At 37.6% G+C, this 24,190-nt stretch overlaps 1 protein-coding gene across 46 annotated transcripts in view; it reads left to right on the forward strand.

Moving 5' to 3' along the window:
* The first annotated feature begins 1,705 nt into the window (after positions 1-1,705).
* Positions 1,706-24,190, forward strand: part of znf740a (zinc finger protein 740a) — a 29,972-nt gene continuing 7,487 nt past the window's right edge. Inside the window, exons 1-15 of one of the 46 annotated variants that reach the window (XM_077204433.1) lie at positions 1,728-1,829; positions 5,229-5,383; positions 5,921-6,109; positions 7,155-7,301; positions 8,332-8,455; positions 8,622-8,705; positions 10,400-10,483; positions 11,160-11,243; positions 15,025-15,108; positions 15,549-15,632; positions 15,828-15,911; positions 20,168-20,251; positions 20,988-21,071; positions 22,784-22,867; positions 23,591-23,674. In XM_077204433.1, coding sequence (XP_077060548.1) covers positions 5,339-5,383; positions 5,921-6,109; positions 7,155-7,301; positions 8,332-8,455; positions 8,622-8,705; positions 10,400-10,483; positions 11,160-11,243; positions 15,025-15,108; positions 15,549-15,632; positions 15,828-15,911; positions 20,168-20,251; positions 20,988-21,071; positions 22,784-22,867; positions 23,591-23,674 — 1,345 coding nt within the window. In that variant the 5' untranslated portion in view covers positions 1,728-1,829; positions 5,229-5,338. Of the gene's footprint in view, positions 1,830-5,228; positions 5,384-5,920; positions 6,110-7,154; positions 7,302-8,331; positions 8,456-8,621; positions 8,706-10,399; positions 10,484-11,159; positions 11,244-15,024; positions 15,109-15,548; positions 15,633-15,827; positions 15,912-20,167; positions 20,252-20,987; positions 21,072-22,783; positions 22,868-23,590; positions 23,675-24,190 lie in introns of all 46 variants that reach the window. The other 45 variants (XM_077204435.1, XM_077204437.1, XM_077204451.1 and 42 more) reach the window with 45 other exon arrangements.

Consider the following 24,190-nt stretch of genomic DNA (forward strand, 5'->3'; position numbering starts at 1 on the left):
TGTTCCGTAGAGCACTAATAATCCAGATTTGGTAATCTTAAAAAGTGTGTATCTGGACCAGGGTGATCCAATCCAATTTTGCTTTGAAAAACTACATTAAGATGATCCAAAGCAAAATCAGATCAATCTGATCCAGATGAAACCTTTTGAACATCTGGGTCCTGGAGTTTATTGCTGATTTGAACTGTGAAAGGGGTATTCAATAAAACAGAGGCATCTTAACTGATAGAGAATCGAGGTCCTGTATGCATTGTGCTGTATGTATCAGACGTTTGATGTGTTGTTCCTGAACGAATCAGTGTTTTTTTGAAAATTACACTGAATGAGTGACATTTCTGTCCTCAGGACATTATAAAAATGCATGAAAATTAATTCTAAAATACATTTAATTAATAAGCAAAGTGTCCTGGATGTTAAGCTAACTGCAAATTTAATATGTATAATTAAAAACATTAATAAAAACAACCTAGAACACTAAAAAAGTAGCATTTGTTGCATGTCCCCACTCTCTATCTCTAACCATTAAATATAATGTTTAAATCTTTCAGGAATCAGTTTTTTTGTTGTTGTTGTTTTTTTGCATTGTTGTGTGATTTTATATCCATGCAGGTGCCAGAAACTCCCAGCCACGGCATAGCCTACTGCACTGGAAGGAGCGAAACACACCCGCAAACCTCTCTTTCCCCCCCTTTTCTTCTTAACTTCCCTTCCTCTCCCTTCCTCTCTCTCTCCTTTCTCTTTCCACCTCCTTCGCTGTGAAGTATAGCACATAGTAAATCACTTCAACACAGAAATCTCATGCACACACAGTCATGTAGAGACACTCTCTCTCATACACACACATGCTCACTCATATGGACACTCTTTCCTGTTACTAAATTTCATTTATTTTCAAAAAAAAATAAAGTTAACCCACTGTTTTATCAGTTTTTTTTGGTCCATTATTTATACAATTGTTTAATAAATTAAAATGAAAAAAAAAACCCTGATAAGCTTCGGTCTTCTTTAAAATTAAAAACTGGCTGTGTGTTTTTAAAAATTAAAATAGGGCTATCTTGCCGTATAGGCTAGCGATTTTTGTTTGTTTGTTTGTTTTGGTCACAAATATCAATTATTTGAAAATATAATCAACAATTTCTTTAAAATAAACAATTTCATGTGGGGAAAACAAAGGAATTAATTGACATGCTTTTAAACATGCTTTTTAAATGGCACGTGAGTTTCGGTAACCACTGAGAAAGCATGCGTCCATCTTCTCCTTAGAAATCTTGTAAAAAATAAAATAATGTTGAGATTGACCAATACACACTTTGTATATCAAATATGTGTGTAGCATTAGATTCAGTGTTGAATTTAAAAAAAAAATAGTAATCAGAATCAGAACCATTCGGTGGAATGGCTTTTAAACTGATTTGACTGACTAAATGATGAAATTCAGATCGATGACTAAATGATGAAATAGACATTAATTTAATGTGTTGCGTTGATATTTTGTACCATCAAGAGAAGGTGGAGTGTTGGGTCAACTTGCCCCAGCGGGCATCTTTCCACATCTAATTAGGCTAATTATATTATCATGAAAACCTACATCTTCATTTACACCATTTTCCAGGGTAAATATAGAATAACCTCTTTATATTTTGGCTCCATGTTCCTACGTTTTTCAATACAATAACAGATTTTGATACTGGTGTGTTGTTACTTCGCTCATGAACACTAGTGACGTTGCAGCCAGTGTGCGCGTTCTCGTCGAGCTTTTCCGGTGGCGTTTCCTGTGTTTGTAAACTGACCTGGGCTGGAATAAAAGAACGAAATCGAGCAGTATTAAGGTAAGATTCATAAGCACTACGTGTATCGCTTCAATACAAATGATTACGGTTGCTGTTTTATCTCTCGGGATGATGTGGTCTTGTGCGCTTTTACAGGCCTCGAGAGACAGAGATTGGATTATAGAGAGCCATATGTACACGAAACACATTATCACACATGAACGCGTTTTAAATAAACTCCAGCTCGAACTAAAGCATACATGACTGATACGAGGCGTGCGGTAACATGTTTAGAGGGGTTCCGGTGAAAAAAACTCACGAGAATGTAAGGATTAGTCGTGTTAAATGAGGATTGTTTGTTTGCGGGGGAGTTTTTAGTGCGAACATCAGCGCGCTGAAATGCTTTTCACATGCGTTTGTGTGTGTGTTATTCTTTCATCTGTTCTCGTGCATTAGGCTACAACATGCATGGATGTCTAAGGTGTTTGCTTTTTAAACGCATAATTAAATTATGCATGTGGCAGTAGATGTAGTCAGTGCATGTTTCCCACAGCACCTCACTTTGTGGCTCTCTCCTATTAGCTGAATACTCAATCATATCCATACTTCATGACATGAATTAGACGTGTCAGATTAATGAGCAGGGTTGATAAATATTGATCTCAATCCTTTGATTTACATATGCTCCCCTTTTTGAGGGGGCTTGACACCTCTAATCATGAAGAGTGTGCTCACAAGGACTCTTTTAAAGGGATAGTTCTCCCAAAAATAAAAAATTCTGTCATTAATTACTCACCCTCATGTCATTCCAAACCCGTAAGAATTGAGTTCATCTGTCCATCCGTTGAAAGTATACGCACATTTTCTGAAGAGTCTCGGTCCCTTTATATTATGAACTGATTTAATTTAAGATTTTATTCACATATTAACACTATCAGCGAACGTAAACAGAAACTCAACTGAACCTGATTGATGCACGAGAACCATCCTCATTGGTTCTTGCGGAAGCTCAAACGTGCTGCGTAACACAAGAATGAACCTCATTGGTTCTCACAAAAGCTCAAATGTGTTGCGAAACACAAGAATGAACCTCATTGGTTCTTGCAGAAGCTCAAATGTGCTGCGTAACACAAGAATGAACCTCATTGGTTCTTGCGGAAGCTCAAACATGCTGCGTAACACAGGAATGAACCTCATTGGTTCTCACAAAAGCTCAAATGTGTTGCGAAACACAAGAATGAACCTCATTGGTTCTTGCAGAAGCTCAAATGTGCTATGAAACACAAGAATTAACCTCATTGGTTCTTGCGGAAGCTCAAACGTGCTGCGTAACACAAGAATGAACCTCATTGGTTCTTGCGGAAGCTCAAACATGCTGCGTAACACAGGAATGAACCTCATTGGTTCTCACAGAAGCTCAAATGTGCTACGAAACACAAGAATGAACCTCATTGGTTCTTGCAGAAGCTCAAATGTGCTATGAAACACAAGAATTAACCTCATTGGTTCTTGCGGAAGCTCAAACGTGCTTCGAAACACAAGAATGAACCTCATTGGTTCTTGCAGAAGCTCAAACGTGCTGCGTAACACAGGAATGAACCTCATTGGTTCTCACAGAAGCTCAAATGTGCTACGAAACAAGAATGAACCTCATTGGTTCTTGCAGAAGCTCAAATGTGCTACGAAACACAAGAATGAACCTCATTGGTTCTTGCAGAAGCTCAATTGTGCTACGAAACAAGAATGAACCTCATTGGTTCTTGCAGAAGCTCAAATGTGCTGCGAAACACAAGAATGAACCTCATTGGTTCTTGCAGAAGCTCAAATGTGCTACGAAACACAAGAATGAACCTCATTGTTCTCACAGAAGCTCAATTGTGCTACGAAACAAGAATGAACCTCATTGGTTCTTGCAGAAGCTCAAATGTGCTACGAAACACAAGAATGAACCTCATTGGTTCTTGCAGAAGCTCAAATGTGCTACAAAACACAAGAATGAACCTCATTGGTTCTTGCAGAAGCTCAAATGTGCTACGAAACACAAGAATGAACCTCATTGGTTCTTGCAGAAGCTCAAATGTGCTTCGAAACACAGTAATGAACCTCATTGGTTCTTGCAGAAGCTCAAACGTGCTGCGTAACACGAGAATGAACCTCATTGGTTCTTGCAGAAGCTCAAATGTGCTACGAAACACAAGAATGAACCTCATTGGTTCTTGCAGAAGCTCAAATGTGCTACGAAACACAAGAATGAACCTCATTGGTTCTTGCAGAAGCTCAAATGTGCTACGAAACACAAGAATGAACCTCATTGGTTCTTGCAGAAGCTCAAATGTGCTTCGAAACACAAGAATGGACCTCATTGGTTCTTGCAGAAGCTCAAATGTGCTACGAAACACAAGAATGAACCTCATTGGTTCTTGCAGAAGCTCAAATGTGCTTCGAAACACAAGAATGAACCTCATTGGTTCTTGCAGAAGCTCAAATGTGCTACGAAACATAAGAATGAACCTCATTGGTTCTTGCAGAAGCTCAAATGTGCTACGAAACACAAGAATGAACCTCATTGGTTCTTGCAGAAGCTCAAATGTGCTTCGAAACACAAGAATGAACCTCATTGGTTCTTGCAGAAGCTCAAATGTGCTACGAAACACAAGAATGGACCTCATTGGTTCTTGCAGAAGCTCAAATGTGCTACGAAACACAAGAATGAACCTCATTGGTTCTTGCAGAAGCTCAAATGTGCTACGAAACACAAGAATGAACCTCATTGGTTCTTGCGGAAGCTCAAATGTGCTGCGAAACACAAGAATGGACCTCATTGGTTCTTGCGGAAGCTCAAATGTGCTGCGAAACACAAGAATGGACCTCATTGGTTCTTGCAGAAGCTCAAATGTGCTACGAAACACAAGAATGGACCTCATTGGTTCTTGCTGAAGCTCAAATGTGCTGCGAAACACGAGAAATAACCTCATTGGTTCTTGCACATCAAGCGAGCATGCTTGAGCTTCTGTTTACCACAACTGTACTTTTGACAACCCAGCGTATAATTGATCCTGATAAGTGCTCATTGTCTCGGATCTAAACACGAGGGCTTTCTTTTTTTTCCATGAGGGGGTTTGGCATCAAAACGGCTTTGTTTCCAGGCAGACCGTTTAAGAACATGACACGCACGTCTCCCAGAAATCCTGTAGAATTCAACCAATCAGAAGACAACTTTCAAACTCCTGAAGTGTTTCCAATTTTCTATCCCATATGCATCAGGCTTTCATCCAGCATATTTGGGCATTAGAACTAGCAAACTCCCTCTATCCAAAGCAATCCTGGTTTAAGTGCTGCCTTCAATGGATGAAAGCCTGTAATTACTGTTAGCCACTCTGATCAGTCTTAAAACCCTTGCTGTTTTTTCTTTGTGAATGTCTCATGTTTCTACTCTAATTCATCTCTGTCACCACAAAGAAAAGACATTGCTGCCCCATGATAGAGTCCGGTGAGACTTGTGTGACACTTGGTCCGAACTGACGTCTCATCTACACATCTCGCCTGTCTCTCAACCGCTGTCTGCCACCATGTCACACATACCCGGCAGCTCGGTCCGGGACCACATGAAATGGGTTAGTTCTCTTCGCGTTTCATACAGGACGTGCATGCTTTTTTCCTTAATTGGCTTTGCTTTTCAATTTAATTCAAGTTCCAAATCCCTTAGTGAAACATCTTGCCAAATGAGTTTAAAGCAGTACGTGAAATAAAGTATTTTACATTGAAGGTGATTTAAAATAAACCAGAATAGCACACATTTAAATTTATTAAATGTTTGTTTTAATTAGTTATTCATAACAGGATTGGAAGCATCCTTAAAATATTTACAGGTCATTTAGGTATGTATTTGTATGTGTATAAATTACATGTTGCATTAGCTTTTATTTTTTTTTAGAAAAGCCTTTCTAGGGACCCCAGATGCAAATTAGCTTATGCTAAACTCTCGATGTTCAATGCATATTTTGTTTTCGACTGGAATTGTGTTTTTTTTTTGTACTGTCCCTATATAAATAAACTTTTAAATGAATAAAAAACTCTACTACATAAAGTAAACGCTTCCAACAACAGCTGGTCTGATTTTGTTCGTTCTGTCTTGATGTTGTTTTCTTAAGGCAGGGCTGTTAGGTTGTGAAGCGGTGTTGTCCAGTATGGCTCTGATGCAGGCCAGTTCCATGGCAGCTCCTAAGAAAATGATGACTCCGCTGGGTCCGGCTTCGGGACACGGATCTGCCCAGAGTGTTCAGGACCGTGGGACGCAAGGACACATGCTTATACCAGCGGGCATGACCTGTCCTCCACTGGTTAGGAGACACCTTCAGATTAGTGTACAGCTGCAAATAGGTTATTTTGTGCCATCTGTAAAAGTTTACAAAGCGATCGACTGAAATATCGCTCGGGCTGATTAATCGTCTCATAATTAGACATTTTCAGATTTGGCCGGTCATATACATTTTTCAATATCCAGCAAAGTGATTCTCACAAAACTGTATTTTCTGCTAGCTTCTTTCAAGGTAAATTTAGATGTCTTTCCAAAAAAAGAAGTAGGCTCCAAAAGTACACCAAATGATATAAAGAGTCCATACCTAGTACTTTTTTTGTTTTTCCACTAATGACGCTTTTCTACTACACAGTACCAGCTCGCCTCGACTCGACTCGCCTTTGTTTGGTTTTCCACTGCGTAAAAGTTGTACCTGTACCTGCTTTAGGGTACTTTTTTCTGTGTGTGTGATATATATATATATATATAATGTGTATATATGACCGCATGTAATTTGTGGGGCTCTGTGAGTTTTGATTCAAAAGTGTGTAAAATACGTATATCTTCAAATTCAGCCAATTTCTGTTTGTTTTATTTCTTTTGAAAAATGTCCTGCAATTTGACATTCTATATTTCTTTTGAAACTAGCATTTAGCTAATTATTATATCAGTATATTTCTTTAATAATTACACAAACATCTTTAATAACCTCTTATTGTTTGAAAGACTACAGGGAATATTGCACTTTTGTATTTTTTTTTTTATTCACCACGGGACCAATTTTAAAGTTGTCTAGAAATTATGATTTTTCTTAAAATGGTGATCAGTTTCAGTGCCTAAGATATAAGCTCAATAACTTCAAATATTGCTTAAAAAATCCATGGGCATGTTATGCATCATCTACCCAGTAACAGGCTGAAGCCTGATGACCTCTACGTACAACTAATGGCACAAAATAAACTTTTAAATGCACTCATTCAGGTTGTTAGCAGAATGTTAAAATGTATTTATGAAACTTTATAGAGTTGTATAAAAATGTAGAGGCTGCAGTTCCTTCAATGGTTTGTAATGTGTTTGTGTGTCCGTAGCTTCTGCGGAAGGAGGGGGATTTTACAGCTCCTCGAATGCTGGATGAGAAGGAAATGAGACCCAATGAAGACATGCAGCTGAAGAAAAAGAACAGGAAGTCGGGAACACCCTCAAAAGTGAGAGAGCAGGACGGGCAGGCGGGGAAGGTCAGTGTGTGTGGGGGTGGTGTGTAGTGTAGTGTGTCACAGTCCTGTGAATGCATTGCCTGTCGGCCACAAATCACACAAAGTTTACTCGAATGCTCTGCTTTCTGTGAGACATTTGAGTTGTGCAGTGTAGTGTGGTCACATTGGAGGGTTTCTGAGAGTATTGCAGAAAATATTTCTTCTGGATTTGACATTGCAAGCCTTTGGACGGTCTGACCCTGTATGGTAATGGTGTGTTTGTGTTGTTGTGGGGGAGGAGATGGCTGGTTTGGGTGGGGGGGTGGGGCGTCTGTAAGGGAGGGGAACGCTGAAGCACAATAACGGTTATTGTGTGTTTTCATGGCAGCAGTATCTACTGTGATTTAAAGGGCTCTGATGTTTTAGGAATAAAGCAGATCTGCTTCTTGTGAAGTTTGTTACTTATAGTTTAGGTTCTTTTATGTTTGGAGTCTTTTGTTAGTTGAGTTTTTATGTTGTTTTTGTGCATTCATTTAAAGGAATGGTTAGTCTAAACATGAACATTTACTAACCCTGTGTGTGTGTGTGTGTGTGTGTGTGTGTGTGTGTGTGTGTGTGTGTGTGTGTGGTGGGGGGGGGGGGGTTTCATGTATTCCCTACACTGTGGGGACAAGATGTACGTCCCCACCAGGATATTAAAACCAGAAATGTTTTATCTTGTGGGGAAATTTTTTTGGTCCAAAAATAATATTGTAATGCTTTCTGGAAATAACTCTTATGCATGCAGTTGCAGTATAATTGTCTGTTTTGTTATTGTTTTCTCCCTCCTTGGATAATCATATAACTGTCAGTGATATAGATTCGTAAGCAATAAATATGCCTTTGTAGTAGGGATGCACATATACTTTTAAAAAAAGACTAGAGTATAATTAGCAACACTTTTGGTACACAAAACTTGTATTTTAGGAATGCTTTTTTTTTTTAAGAAACAGTTAATTGAAAATGAAATAGTTACTACATGGAGAAGAGTGATCAGTACATTAAAAATGTCTTCCATTAATTTTCCTTGTAGGCGGTTGTGGATGAAAATGGAAATTGTCCACTTTCAAAAGTCCAGAAGAACTTTATCTGTGATCACTGCTACGGGGCCTTCAGGAGTGGATACCACCTGAAGAGACACATTCTCATCCATACTGGTATGAATATCACAGCTTTATGGACTGGAAATATATTTACAGTAACAAATACATTCATGGATTATCCACATTTAACCTCATTGACGCACATCCACATTTTCAAACTTTTATCATGTTAGATTTTGGTGTCATGTTATGTCAATGTGTTCTGTTGTTTTTCTCACAGGAGAAAAGCCGTTTGCTTGTGCCGTGTGTGACATGAGATTTATTCAGCGTTACCACTTGGAGCGACACAGCCTCACTCACACTGGTACGACTTCTTCCACTTTGCATCTTCGTTCTGACTTTAAACAGTGCCTGTTGCCTTCAACGTTGGTGATTTGACAGAAGTAAATGTACTTTTAATTATTTGTATACGAACAATGAATTATTGGACTTTTGTGGTTTATGCATAAAATACCCAAATGTCCAAATACCAGAAGAGAGAGACCGTTTTCTTAAAGCTGCACTACAGAAGATTCCACTATTGAGATACAAATAAGTGTTCAAGTGTGACGAAACACAGCTGATGTAAAATAACTACTCTGCAAGTGACGTGCAATTTCATGTTACTGCCACAGATGGTGAAAGTATGGGAGCTTGTTTCTGCTAATAAAAATGTAAAAAACATAATTGCGACTTATGTCACAAATCAGACCTTTTTAACAAAATTGCGAGATTATAATTCGCAATTGCAAGTTTGTATCTCTAGAGCTGTACGATTAATCGTTAAAAGATTGTGATCTCGATTCAAACACCCACGCCATCTTATTCCTAAATGACAACGATTCATCTGTGTATATTAAACCTGTGACAAGTACGATCACAGCGAACATTTAGATCTGTGTTTGCACCGCTGCTGATCCGGAGAGAACAGTTGTCATGTTTAGGTATGAAACAGCTTCACAAACAGTCTTTTCAACCACACAGTATCGTTATTTCTGTTCCAATAGTGCAAAATATTACAAGTGCTGTGATAAAAGTTCATAGTTCAGATATAAACACTGATGTCTGCAGTAGCCATCAAAAAGTAAATCACTTTTTGCACATAACTTGACACTTCAAAGAACGATCGTATCAATTACATCATTACACCAGTAGGTGGCGACAAGTGACTGTTAAATCATTTGTTCAAGAGATTTGTTCAAAAACACTGATTCATCTAGTAATGAAACAAGTCTTTATGACTCACTGAATCATTCACTCAAACCAATTATTTTTAAAATATTCACTCAATTATTTTTTTTTAAACGGACTGCAGCAATTAATATTTTTATATTTTTTCAGATCCTCTAGTAATTTACACGTTATTTTGTTTAGTTGTTTGTTCAGAATCGTGGGAAAATCGTGATCTTTATTTTTCAAACAAAAAGATTGTGATTCTCAATTTATCCAGAATCGTGCAGCTCTGCGTAATTCTAAACTTTTTCCTCACAATTGTAAGATATAAACGCGTTATTGTGAGAGTCTGAATTGTGAAATATAAACTTGCAATTACAGAATTGCTACTTTTTCTCTCATAATTCTGACTTTATTTCTCTGAATTGTGAGATGTGTGTGTGTGTATATATATATATATAATCTTGCAATTGTGAAAGTCATAATTGTGAGATTAAAAGAAACAAACTTCCATATTAAAAAGATGCCAAAGCTCTGTAGTGCAGTTTTTATGCCAAGTCTGTTCTCTTTACATTTGATGTGACTCTTTTTTAACCATCGTTTAATGATTATTTAATGACTTCTGCACCAGTGACGATCAGACACATTTTCATCTAGCAAAGTTAAATGAAAACTGTGCGAAACTTGACTTTTGAGCATTATTTTGAAGTAGGCATTAAAGCAAAGATCATGTACTACATCTTAAAGCAGCTAAACCCTTGCGCGTGTATTAACCGTAACATTTGTTATGAGCAGGGTTTTGATTCTGTGTAGACGATCATTGAATTTGCCACTCTGTGCGTTTAGGGGTGAAGCCATATGCTTGTTCCATGTGTGACATGCGGTTTTTCCAACGTTACCACTTGGAGAGGCACAGCCTCACTCACACTGGTATGTGTCATTACATTGGACATTATTTCAAAAACAATCCTTCAGTATTTGCTTTTACACGTTTTAAACATGAAATTGAATAGTTTTATCTTTGTTAACATGAGCTATAATTAAATACAAAGTCTTGCACACAAATCACATCATGTTGTTTTTGATCTACATTATAAAAATCCTGTAAGCTGCTCTCTTTTCAGTGATATAAACCCAGAATGGATACTCACTATGAGTCACAGATCATAGGCGTCTACACAGAACAAAACCTTGTTTCTTTTTAAGATTAAGGTTTTGCTTTCACACCAAGTACAATGGAACAAAACACAAGTGTAAAATACTTTCAAATAAGTTTTGCACTAAAGCCAATCACAACACATACTAAATTACTTTGTGTGGGGTTTTTTTTGGGGGGGGGGGGGGTGTTAGCATTTGGGCCTATAGAAAGTTGACCCAGCCTCTAAATAAAAAGTACATTGAAAGTTATGCCAGGACTACATTTCAGTGGGCTTTTAGAAAAGTTTCAGAATAGTTTTAGATATATATAGTCATCCATTCAAATGGAACCTAGTAGTCTGCTAATCTGACTGCCTATATGTTCTAGTTAGCAAAAGTGCTGTACTTTTGAGTAAGTTATCATATTATGTAATGCAGACAGCTTGTTGACATTTTGTTCTGCGTTTAGGCGTCAAACCATATGCTTGCACCATGTGTGACATGAGATTTTTCCAAAGATACCACCTTCAGCGACACAGCCTCATTCATACGGGTACAAGTCATCTCTTACCCATGTGCTGCTGCTGCTCTCTGCATTGCTTTTGTTTGTTTCACTGGCATTTTTGAACCGTGCAGTGTTACGCTCACGCTGCAGTTTTACAGCTTTCTGCTTTCGCTGAGAATTCCTGCACATGAGCCTCGTTGCTTCTGTTGCTTTTTTAACATGCTAGATATCGCCTGCATGACGTCTGCTTTGTCTGTGAGGCAATCACAAGTTCATGCTTCATATTTAATCTCAGCAAAAAACACTTTTCTATTTCACCTCTATATGCCAAAGGGGCCCGCTGATCTTTGTTCTAACAGCTAATGTCCATGAACAAATGTATGTGATTACGGTTGGGGTTTGCACAGATAATGTTAAGTACTGAAGCTACACTCAAGGTATGGCTCCCTTCAATATTTTTGAAGAATGACATCTTTCCTATTTCCCTGCCACCATTTGAGATGAATGTTTGTGCATTTCTACTAGTGTTGTCAAAAGTACTGACTTCAGTACCAAATTGATACTGAAATTGAAAAAATTCGACGATACCAGCATTTCCCTCTAACATGTTGAGCGCTGTTGAACGGATTCTTAAACACCTCTGATTGGCCATTGTGTTCACAAGCTCAACATTTATGTCTCTGATTGGCTACAGTTATCAACGCTTTAAAAACATGTAAATAGACGTCTTTGACACTCTTCACCAAGCCCTTACACACACATGGGAGCGTTTGAAAGCAGGCTTCTATCAGCGTATATTTTAGAGATCCACTGATAGACGCCTGCTTTCAAACGCTTCCGTGTGTATCTGTGTATGGGCTTGGTGAAGAGCGTCTGTTTACAACGTATTTAAAGTGGTGATCATTGTAGACCATCAGCCAACACAATGGCCAATCAGAGGTCTTTAAGAATCCATTCAACAGCGTTCAATGTTGGTATCGTCACATTTTTAAAATGTCAGTACTTGGTACTAAGTCGGTACTTTTGACAGCAAAAATTTCTACTAGTGCTTCCCCCTAATAGTCGACCAAATGTTAGTCGTCGAGAAGAGTCTTGACCAAATTTTAATTGGTCCGGTTGGTCGCAGAATAAAAAACAAAAAACAGGAAGTGGCGAATTCTGTAACGGACACAATGTTAAAATGGCTGGTCCATGCGGTAATTATATCGGACAGAAAATCCAAAGTGTGGGTTAATTTAGAGAGGGTAAAGGATAACCCTAAAAAGCTGACGTGCAAACGTCATTCATTTGAAAGTTGTAGCCTAACATTAGCCACTTTACATGGTCGCTCGCTCTAAACTTTAAAGTTAACCTAGATAAATTTGTGCTATTATTAGGTGCATATCCAAGTTTTTGTGCAGAGTGTGGAAGCACTTACTGCATTTCCCTCTATAGGCGTATCGACTGTACTGCAGAGATGAGTCAGCGTCGTCAACTTTATCTTTGCAGCCGACACTGACTCGGAAAACACTAATTATTGTCATAAACATGCGACTAGTCGACTTGAATGTATGGCTACCAGTCGAATAGGAAAATCTTTAGTTAGGGCAGCCCTAATTTTTACAATGCAATAAAAATTTCACAGTCCAACCCTGGCAATCATTGTTCATGTGGATATTTCATATTGAGTCTTATAAGCTCATTGACACATTTCATAGTTTTTCATTTGAAATGGAGCAAACAGTTGCCAATCTTAAGTTATAACCTCTGCACCCCACTTTATTGATTCATGCCCAATTTGAGCTTGGCAGTATGGTGATGTATATATCGTTATGATGGTATAAAATGAGGTAACAGAATTTTCTTTTTTGTGTACCGGTGTTCTGACGATTCATGCTACCCATCGAGATGTGCTACTTACTGGTTAAGCGCATGTGCAGACTAATTTTTCTTCTGCTTACCACGTCCATAAATCTATGCATCCTTGCTGTGGAGACTTGTAGGAAACTTTGACAGGTCAAAGATAAATATTTGATGATAATTTTTACTTTTCCCACTGTTTTAAAAATAAAAACAGTACAGTATACTGTACTCTTAACTTCGAATTTTATTATAATTATATTTCATATAATAATGTCATTTTTACTTGTTATATCAAAAGTGATAATTGCTATATGAACTATAGTTCATTTAAGACATCAAAATATGGTCCCCATACACCTACCCTGATTTAAATGAAATAACGATGTCATAATATTGTGAGATTTACACAATTATGGAAACAATAGAGAATGAATCAACATTCTCTGTGATCGTTTTTTTTGCGAAGGCAGCACAAATCGTCAGAACACCGGTATACTGTGGTATGCAAATATTTAGTGGACATGTATACATAAACATGAAGAAAGATAAACACAGATCAGGAGAGCTAGGATTGGGCAATATGATGAGATATATTGCAATGATATAGTGTCAATCAAAAAAGTGTTAGAGTGAGTTTGTGCGAGTTTCAAATTGAGTTACATTTCCTGACTAATTGAGCTTGAATGGTCAAATACACACAAAATTGTCAATTCTGACCGTAAAAACGAGTGTAAAAATGTAGAAACAGTTCAATCAAAACATCTCTTTAAAACACAGTTTGTCATTTGTATCTTTATTGTTTTTGTCCCGTTGTTTGGATTTTGCATCTTTCTTTTAATATTTAATAATAAGGATAAAATAACAAAAATGATAAAATCTGGGCTGAAAGCAAAAATTCAGGATGCACTTGGCTGAAAATAAATAATAAATTGATACTAGGTTAATTAATCAAACTTATTTAATCAACACCTAAATAGCTAAAACTGACTTGTACAGATGTTTAAATTGCACATAAGGCACTGTTTGATAACAGAATTGTTTTTACTCCTGTTTGTTAGTGAAATATAAACATTTAGATTACAATAAACTGCAATAACTTGTTTTCATGACAGATTTACATACATTAAATAATGAAGAGATCACTATGCAATACAGTGCATATATTAAACACAATATGCTCTTCTCTAGAGTTATTTTTTCTAGCTGCCTAATGAGTTTATGGACATTGAATAGCTTTACTGAGTAAGGTTAAGTGACATTGTATAGCCTAGAAGCTGTTTTATTGAAGTCTTTCCCCTGTTGAAACACTGATTGAGCGATTACATGAGACTGGATTCATTTCAGAAAGTTGTAATGTATTTTTCAACATGCCCTCTGATGTTCGCACTAGTAGTAACGAGGAGATGAGATGATCAGTTCATGTGCGCTTTAGATTTAGGAAACCATATCATTACTAATTAAAATCGAGAAATCAATTTTGTCAGTCTATAGCTAGTGTCCACACAGCTGACATGTTTAACTGTTGACATGTTGTGTGCACGAAATGGTCGCTGAACACTGTCAAAACGTATCGTTTCAGTCACTGATTCCGGCCCTCCAAAGCCATTTCTGCCGAAAATTCCCAGTGAAATAGCATGAAGATTTTGGTCATATCGCCCACCCCTACTTCCATTCATTCATCCAATTTAATCAAGTCAACATCCATCCTGGTGTGTAACACCCACTTTACAAAATCAATACATTTTTTGATGGATATTATCTTTTCTTGTTGAATATCCTATTTCACTTATTAGCACACGGGTTGTGGGTCAGCGCCACATTAAGCAGTGTAACCGTCTTTCATGTGCTTTCTATGTGCTTGCAAGCATCTATTGCGCTCCGTTCTTGTGAAGCATGCGATTCCAGTAATGTCTAGCTCCTACATTGACATAAATGTGTTGCATATGCATGGTTTAAATCTGACACATGATTTGCTCTGTGCATTTAGGGGTGAAGCCGTATGCTTGCTCCATGTGTGACAGGCGTTTTTTCCAACGCTACCACCTGCAGAGACACAGCCTCACTCACACGGGTATGAGCCGTCTCTCCTTACCCTTTGAATTGTTCTACTTGACTACACCGATGCACTTCTTAGCACTGTTGCCAACTTAACAGTGTTTATGTCAATATATTCAGACATATTTATTATATACATGCCCCCACCCCCCCCGACTGTTGACTTTGCAATACAGACAGTTGTATATTTATATATATATTTTTTTTTTACCTGTTTGAAACTTTCTACAAGATTGTAAACAGAGAGGAACATCCAAATAGTTCCTCATGTTACTAAAAAGTTGGCAGCAATGCTTTGTACGCATTATTTTTTATAGTTTATACAAAAGATTTCAAATATAGGTTTGGCTGCAACAAACTCGAGTTTGGCCATAGTTACAGACAATGCATTGGGGTGTTGGACATACTGAAAGTTTTTATTCATCAAAACGTAACACTCCGGTACTCTGTGTTTAGGGGTGAAGCCGTTTGCTTGTTCCATGTGTGACATGAGCTTTTTTCAGCGTTACCACCTGCAGAGACACAGCCTCACTCACACGGGTACGAGTCCAAGGGGGCAATGCACATTAAAGCATATTAAACACTTTATTCTGCAGTCTTCACTACAAACACACTCTCCATGGTTCTCCATGTGGATTATGGCTTTTTTCTGTTGAGAATTTTCATTGTCGTCTGAGTTGCACCAATTTTATTTATCGGTACTTGTCCCCATAAACTGTTACTTTGTTTATTTAGGGGTGAAGCCATTTGCTTGCACAATGTGCCCCATGAGATTTTTTCAACGTTGTCATCTCCAACGGCACAGTCTCACCCACACGGGTATGTGTCATGTCTTGAAATCGCTGGCCCATTCTCAGGGAACTGTGCCATATCCCGGCACAGCATTTTAAAAAATATATATATATTTAAAGAGGTTTCTGCTGAACCTCCAAGAAATTATAGATTAGCAAAATTATAATTTATAACTCTAAAACTCTAGCAAAAGCTGTGTGTAATTTTTTCTCTCCTGTGGCCGTTTCTCAAACTCTGCATTACAAGTTTCTACACTGTAAACCCGAATAAGTTGCCAAAACTCAAAAAACTGCCTCAATTTTAAGTTCAAATTCAAGGTTTCAGCAGATTTGTATTTGTACTTTTTCAAACAATTCAAATTAAAAACAATTAATATGAATAATTTTAATGTATGAATTACAGTACTTAAACATTTCATATAACTTCAATGTGAACATGTTCATTAGTATAAACTTAGCTAGCTGTAACAAACTAATTCAGTAAATGCTAACTTTCTAATTTGTTAACATGTTAACAATTGCATGGTATAGCAGTTGCTGAGTGCAGCATATAAAGCATTTAGCTTACTTTCTCTCAAACTATGCCGCATGCACCACTTGTCACCATGATGGTAACTCTTCAAAAACCCACATTAACAGAAACTCTGTTTCTTAGCATAACAAAACATGAATCATTACTAATTCTCCCACTTAACATGAATCTTTCACAAACATTATATAACTCTTAATTTTAGCATTTACTCTCCCTATTGGGCGGGCAAAGCATGCTGGGAAATAGAAATCCTACCCCAGTTTCAGTTAAACTTAAGTTAGTCTAAATTGAAATAAATAATTTAATAAAACAAAAAAAACGACAGTTCAGTTTACTTAAAATATATCAGTTCTGTGAACTTCAAAGAAAAAAAAAGTGCTAATTACTCATAAAAGTTAATGTGACTGACCTAATTTGTTTAATTTAAGTTGGTCCTACTCAAGCCATTTAATTATTTTACAGTGTAGTTATTATTTATTGTTACTAACCCTAAGGCGCTATTATTTATATCCCGTCACAGTAAAATTAGAATCCTTATGCTTATAATTTGAAAAGCTGACTGATATTTTCACCTAAGGTGTGTTCAAACTTGTAGTTTGGTTCTCTTGATACATTTAGTCCTGGTTTGCGTTCACACTGTTATTTTTAAAACCAAACATAAAGTTGCAAAACAGAAACAGCATTTATGACATATTTTGCGGAGGAATTTAGTGACATCAAAAACAGTGTGGTGTGTTGGGCTAAATGCGCTCTTTGTATGTTCGTACATATGATGGTATTTTCGCAGGGAAGCGGATCGAGACTCAGCAGTCTCGGTCCGCTTGTTTGAGGTTGAGATGGCAGCGTTTACACTTATTCAAATGAACCGCACTAACAGAGCAATCGCACCAGAGTTCATATTTAACGAACCAAATTTGCCAAGTTTGAACATGTCCTTAGTTTCTTTATGCCTTGAAATAATGCTGCCTTCATATGGGAAATGGGAGTAATAATTTAGATGGCACTTATGTAGTCATAATTATGTTCAAGGGCTTTTATTTTCTGATAAAATAGGAAACATGGAGAACCCCAGGTTTGTTGTGTAGCATATGCATTTAGGAAGTCATATTTTGAAACTGTAATGCATGTTAAATCAGCAGAATTTGTGAAAAGAGGTGCGTGTGTGTGCGTGCGTGCGTGTGAGCATGTGTGTGTGTGCGTGCGTGTGTGCGTGCATGTGTACATGCGTGCGTGTGTGCGTGCGTGCGTGCGTGTGTGCCTGTGTGCGTGCGTGCGTGCGTGTGTGCATGTGTGCGTGCGTGTGTGCCTGTGTGCGTGTGTGCGTGCGTGCGTGCGTGTGTGCATGTGTGCGTGCGTGTGTGCCTGTGTGCGTGTGTGTGCGTGCGTGTGTGCGTGCGTGTGTGCGTGCCTGTGTGCGTGCGTGCGTGCGTGTGTGCGTGCGTGTGTGCCTGTGTGCGTGTGTGTGCGTGCGTGCGTGTGTGCGTGCGTGCGTGTGTGCGTGCCTGTGTGCGTGCGTGTGTGCATGTGTACGTGCGTGCGTGCGTGTGTGCGTGCGTGTGTGCCTGTGCGTGCGTGCGTGCGTGTGTGCCTGTGTGCGTGCGTGCGTGCGTGTGTGCGTGTGTGTGTGTGCGTGCGTGCATGCCTGTGTGCGTGTGTGCGTGTGTGTGCGTGCGTGCGTGCGTGCGTGTGTGTGTGTGCGTGTGTGTGTGCGTGAGAGAGAGAGACACTGGACGGTCTTCTCTTGGAAAAACATGCTCATTCAAATGCATACTCTTTTCTCTGTGGAATTTAATGTACATCAAATACTCATCTATTTTCCCAGTCATAATTACTTCAGGGGGCGTATGTGTAACTTCAGAGTTGGAAACTTGTATTTATGATACTTTTGAAATTCTGAAGGCACATAAAGGCAGCATAAATCAAATTAAAATCAAAAACCTATATTACCCCAAAATGGGGTTTACGGTCAGTGCAAAGATGGCTTATAATGGCCTTAACTAGAAAATAATGGTACACATAAAATTATTTAATATTTCTGTACTACTGAGTGTAAAATTATTCAAATCAGATCACTGATTTCAGCATTCAAAGTTTACAGTCTCTCTCTTCCGACAATACTGATCAGTGATTTTGATGTAAACAAAATGCTATTGGCTGTAAAAAGAAACAAGCTCTTTGACTTCGTTTCAATCAGAAATGCATCAACACATTCTGAATATGTAGTGTGTATGTATGTGTATTATATATATATATACACACCAAAATGTCAGTAGTTGGTACCAACACCTAGGGATTGATATCGAGAACCGGTGATTCGATAAGTATCACGCATTTCAATTCCGGTTATCGGTTCCTGTTTGTGCATTTTAATGTGATTTTAACCACTCAAGCGTAAAAGACCCGCGCGCTGTTTTCCGTGCTACACACACATTCAAAGCGCACCTATACTGTTATACATACTTGCAGCACGAAAAACAGTGCAAGAGTCGTCTTGCGCTTGAATGGATCTGTGGAGCTCTTAAAGTGACAGCAGCCTAATATTCCTGCTGCCGTCTCTACAATAACGTTAATCAAACAACAAAAGACATAGAGAAAATTCACTCGTTCTTGACTGAATAACTTTTGTATCTATATTTGTAATGTTATTTTACATTTGATTAGTTTCTGAACCTCCAAATCCTAAAACACTGTTTATTTCGATCGTATATTTTTTTTTTTGTATTTGTTGTGATTGCTAATTTTATTTGTTCTTTTTTAATAACTGAGTGTTTACTTGTTAAAATTCAAACGATACCCAACCGTATTCCTTACCACTATATTTTATTAGATGTTTTATAAGTTTAATGGAACCGGAATCGTTTGGCAGAACCGGAACCCGGATCATTTCTTACGATTCCCAACCCTACCAACGGTTTTCTGTACCAGAGCAAAAACTTTTAAGTACTTTTAAGAAACGTTGTCCCATTTTGTCTCATCCCTTGGTTATCCCTGTCAATCACCGATTCAGTCGCACATTTTAAATATGATTTTAAATCCAGAAAGCTCACTGAATTCATCCTTCTCGTGAAAACTCCTGTTATAATAAAAAAAGCTCTCTTAATTGTACAACGAATCTCTTATTTACATCGTGTTTACACTTTGTTTGTGTGACTCACGTTGTTGGACAAAACAAAACCTGGTGCGTTTTCAGCTGTAAAGCAGATTCTGACTAACTTGACTAGCACCTCTGGTCATTGGCCACGCTTAACAGATATGAATGGCTACAATGCTCTACGATTATAAAAAAAAAACACTGTAAATAGAAACAAATACAAACTAGAGCGTTTGAAAGCAGCGTCTATCAGCGGGTGGCAAATATACTCGGTACTGTTGAAATGTTGGTACCATCGACTTTTTTTTAAAAAAACACTTTATATATAGTTTTTACCACATCAGTACTTTTTCCAAATATTTTTGTTGTTTATTCATGGGGCACAAATGGCACCATTTCCTGAGAATGAGCCTTCTGTAATAAACACTGTTTTTAAGGGACAAGTATAGACACATGATTTTTTTCCCCCTCCGTACCCAGTTTGCATGGAGACTTTAGTTGCTATTTTCATCTGTTTTAGACATGGAGGATTAGACATCTTATGTGTGTTTTGTGTGTGTGTGTGGCTGTTTTGTTATTTTACTGTAATTTTTGATCATGAATTTACTTCGTTGATGCTGATATCTGCAAGTGCTTTCTAATACTAGTACTCTGCATCTAGGGGTGAAGCCATTTGCTTGCACAATGTGTGATATGAGGTTTTTCCAACGCTACCATCTCCAGAGACACACCATCACCCATACGGGTATGTGTCGTCTCTTTGTACCCCTCTGCTGGGTTTCTTCAGCATGTTGAGTAAATGAACATAAATTAATGTTCAAAATTATGAGCTTTTGTCATTATATGTTTGAGATTTTTGTAGGAGGAGCAGTCAAGCACCGCATGTCGCTCAGTACACCCATAGAGCCTCAGTCATGGGCTTTTACATGAAGAAAGAATTTCTTAATTTCAAGTTTGACAAAATTACAGATGTTCATGTTTGACTTTGGCTAAGAATAGAATATATCCTCTCTTTTTTGTACTTGGAAGACGCTAATCTTTCAGATAATGAAGAAGCTTATTTAAGTTATTTTACTCATGCAAATATGCATTATCTTTAGTTCTTTGTGAGAGAGCAAAAAGATTTTCAGGGAATCATATATAGGCAATAGTCAGCTGTTCTCGCTTTTTGCTGCAATATTTTGAAAGAACATTTTCAGTTGTTTTAGAAGATGAAGTACAACTACAGTCAATTAATGATGGGAGAGATTTCTGTATTTGGCTGTAATTATGAAAATATGAATTTCCAATATTGACCTTAATGCAGTTTGTTGGAGAGTTAATGTTTAATTGGACTCTTGCTTTAGAACTAACCATGATGTTGTACTAACATAACAGGGTCAGAATGTAACATTAGGCTGTTATCTTTGATTCTTAGATGGAAATTTGTTAGACGATGTTTAGATGATGCGTTTGGTTAATATTTTGCTTTGGTCATTCAGGGGTGAAGCCGTATGCTTGTTCCATGTGTGACATGCGTTTTTTCCACCGTTACCATCTGCAGAGACACAGCCTCACTCACACGGGTATGTGTCTTTCTTGCTTCCCCCCCTTAGATGATATCTGAGATACTGCCATTGTGTAACACAAAATTGGAAATATGCATTTTCATTATTAATCAGTACATTAGTTTCAGAAAGGAGCAATGGAGCATTGACGAATTGTAAAACTGTATTTATTGATATTAAACTAATGTGCTCTTGGGTTAAAGTGCACACTGTCAGCTAGGCTTGACACTACAGATGTATACATTTCTATATTTTAATTCATATTTATTTGGCTAATGATTTTTTCAGTGACATTAATTTATTATTATTGATATGTAAATAATGATTATTCGGTTTCACGTCCATATTCACATACGCCTATTTACTGCTTCTGTAGAACACAAAAATAGATGTTAGGTAGATTACGGGCATGAAAGCCTGTCACATAAAGTGATTGATGACTGAGGTCATTTTTGAGGAAGAAATTCTGCATGGAATATATATTGCGTATATGCAAATAAATTCAGTATTCTGTGAAAACAAAATTTAAGTAATGTATTAATAGTAAACACTGTACAGCCCTGCTTTAGCTCTCTTTCTTTATTTCTAACTCCAGCTCTCTTGCACAGGGACGTTTACAGTCAATGCACAAAAATCAGATTAAAGGAATAGTTCACCCAAAAATTAATCTCATAACTTAATCTCAAGCCATTCTTGGTGTGACTTTCTTCTTTCAGCCGAACACAATCGGAGTTATATTAAATAATATCCGGCTCTTCCCAGCTTTGTAATGGCATTGAACAGTTTGTAGTTTTTGAAGCTCTTAAAAAAAGTGCATCCATCATAAAATAAATCTATACGACTCTAACGCCATGCGTTGTTGTAAGATAAATATCCATATTTAAAACTTTATAATCACTGGTTTCCGGCAACAGCCGTACGCGTGTTGACGAGAGAGGCGAGTTCCAGCGGAAGCGTGACCTCTGACCTTGAAATATGACGTAACGTAACCTTAGGTGAAAATTAATGAACCACCATATAGATAGAGCAAAAAAAACACCGGTCACTAATTAGAAGGCTAAAACATAATTTTTTGAAAGAAAAAAAAGTCAGAGGATTTAAATATAAGAGAAATTGAAGTACGTACGTCAAACGTCAGGTCAGAGGTCACTCTTCCGCTGGATCATGACTCTCTTGTGAACGCACGTATGGTCGTTGCCGGAAGCCAGTGATGTATAGTTTATTAAGCTTTAAGTATGAATTTTTTTCTATGCCTAAAACTATAAGCTCATAGTTAACACTTTAACCCAGAGTTTTTAGCAGTTCAGAACCAGAGCAAAGTTATATCCACATTTCTAAGGTCTAATGCAGGGTCCCTCAAACTCGGTCCTGGAGGGCCGGTGTCCTGCAGAGTTTAGCTCCAACGCTGATCAAACACACCTGAGCAAGCTAATCAAGGTCTTCAGGATCATTAGAAACTCACAGGTAAGTGTGTTTGATCAGGGTTGGAGATAAACTCTGCAGGACAGCGGCCCTCCAGGACCGAGTTTGAGGAACCCTGGTCTAATGTCTAGTAGATGTTCAGTTTGTCAGCTGCTCTTAGCATTGTGTTTGGCTGATGAGACTGTAGTGAATTATTTGTATTTTTATTTTTTGTTGCATTGTTGTATATGTTGAGCAGTTCCCATGAGTGCTTGGTTTTAGTCAACATGTGGCGGTGAGGTTAATACACTGCTGCTTTGTGCATTCAGGGGTGAAGCCTTATGCTTGCACCATGTGTGACATGCGCTTTTTCCAACGCTACCATCTACAGAGACACAGCCTCACCCATACGGGTAGGAGACATCTCTGTTTATATATTATAATGAATTGCCTCTCAAAGCTCTCAGTATGTTACAGAGAGAGACAGAATCTGTTAAAACTACAACAAACTCGAGTTTGTATTTTCCTAATTGCTTAAAATATGTATTCAGCAGACATGAAATGAAAGACACAGTCCATGCTGGTTATAATGCCACCTCTCTTTTTTTTCATGACTGACACTTTAGTTTGGGAAACAAATATTCACTATTAACTATGACTTTTGCCTCAAACTCCTAATCTGCTGATTATTAATAATTAGTAAGGTAGTTGTTAAGTTTAGGTATTGGGTAGGATTATGGTCATGCACAAAAAGACATTAATATGTGCTTTATAAGTACTAATAAACAGCCAATATCCTAGTAATATGCAAGCTAATTAGTTAATAGTGAGAATTGGACCCTAAACTAAAGTGTTATCAAACTATGTTTGTTAAAGAAGACATCATAAAGCATATCTGTTTTACTGGATATGTTAAAGAGGAGGTGATTATCAACAGGCATGGTTAATAACTAATACTTTGTGGCACACAAGCATTTTTATGTTCAATATAATACATGATTAATACATCTAATTAAAGCATCTGCTTTGAAATTAAGTTCTGCAGATGCACATGCTATGAGCAGTATTTATTTATTTACCCATAAATGCTATATTAACAGAGGCATACCTGAACTGTTGGTGCCTTGTGCATTCAGGTGTGAAGCCGTACGCTTGCTCGATGTGCGACATGCGGTTTTTTCAGCGTTACCACCTGCAGAGACACAGCCTCACTCACACGGGTATGTGTCATCTCAAACCCCTGTCTTTTTGTACTTAAAGTTAGTTTTCTGCATGCTAAATGACTTTCAATTCGGTTTTGCACAGCAACCGTTTTCAGATTTTAAAATCAGAGTCAATGACATTTAATAATTGAACGAATAGTGCTACTACTTTAGGTACTATTTTATTTTTTACTTCACACTATGGTACTGAGAACAACTATCCCATTATTATGACCTGGATAAATACATAAATTGATTTTGAAATGAGATTAGCATAAATATTCTTATTTTTTGAGATTGAGGTGAAGCTTTATAGTGAACCTTTGTGGCTTAAGTTTGATTACTACAGAAGATCATTTTGACACATCTCTTATTAGAAGGAACTCCAGAAACATCATTTTTCTATTGCGTAGAAATTTTTCTTTCCATTTAAAACCATTCAAATGCGAACTGTAATGAGTGAAATGGACATAATAGTTGTGTCCACATTCAGAGGCTGCATCCTTCGAAGTGCGCAAAGCTTGAACCTAACGT

Source organism: Siphateles boraxobius, unplaced genomic scaffold, assembly GCF_051911475.1.
Source record: "Siphateles boraxobius isolate OS27281-9 unplaced genomic scaffold, OSU_SipBor_1 5, whole genome shotgun sequence".
NCBI classification, from domain to species: domain Eukaryota; kingdom Metazoa; phylum Chordata; class Actinopteri; order Cypriniformes; family Leuciscidae; genus Siphateles; species Siphateles boraxobius.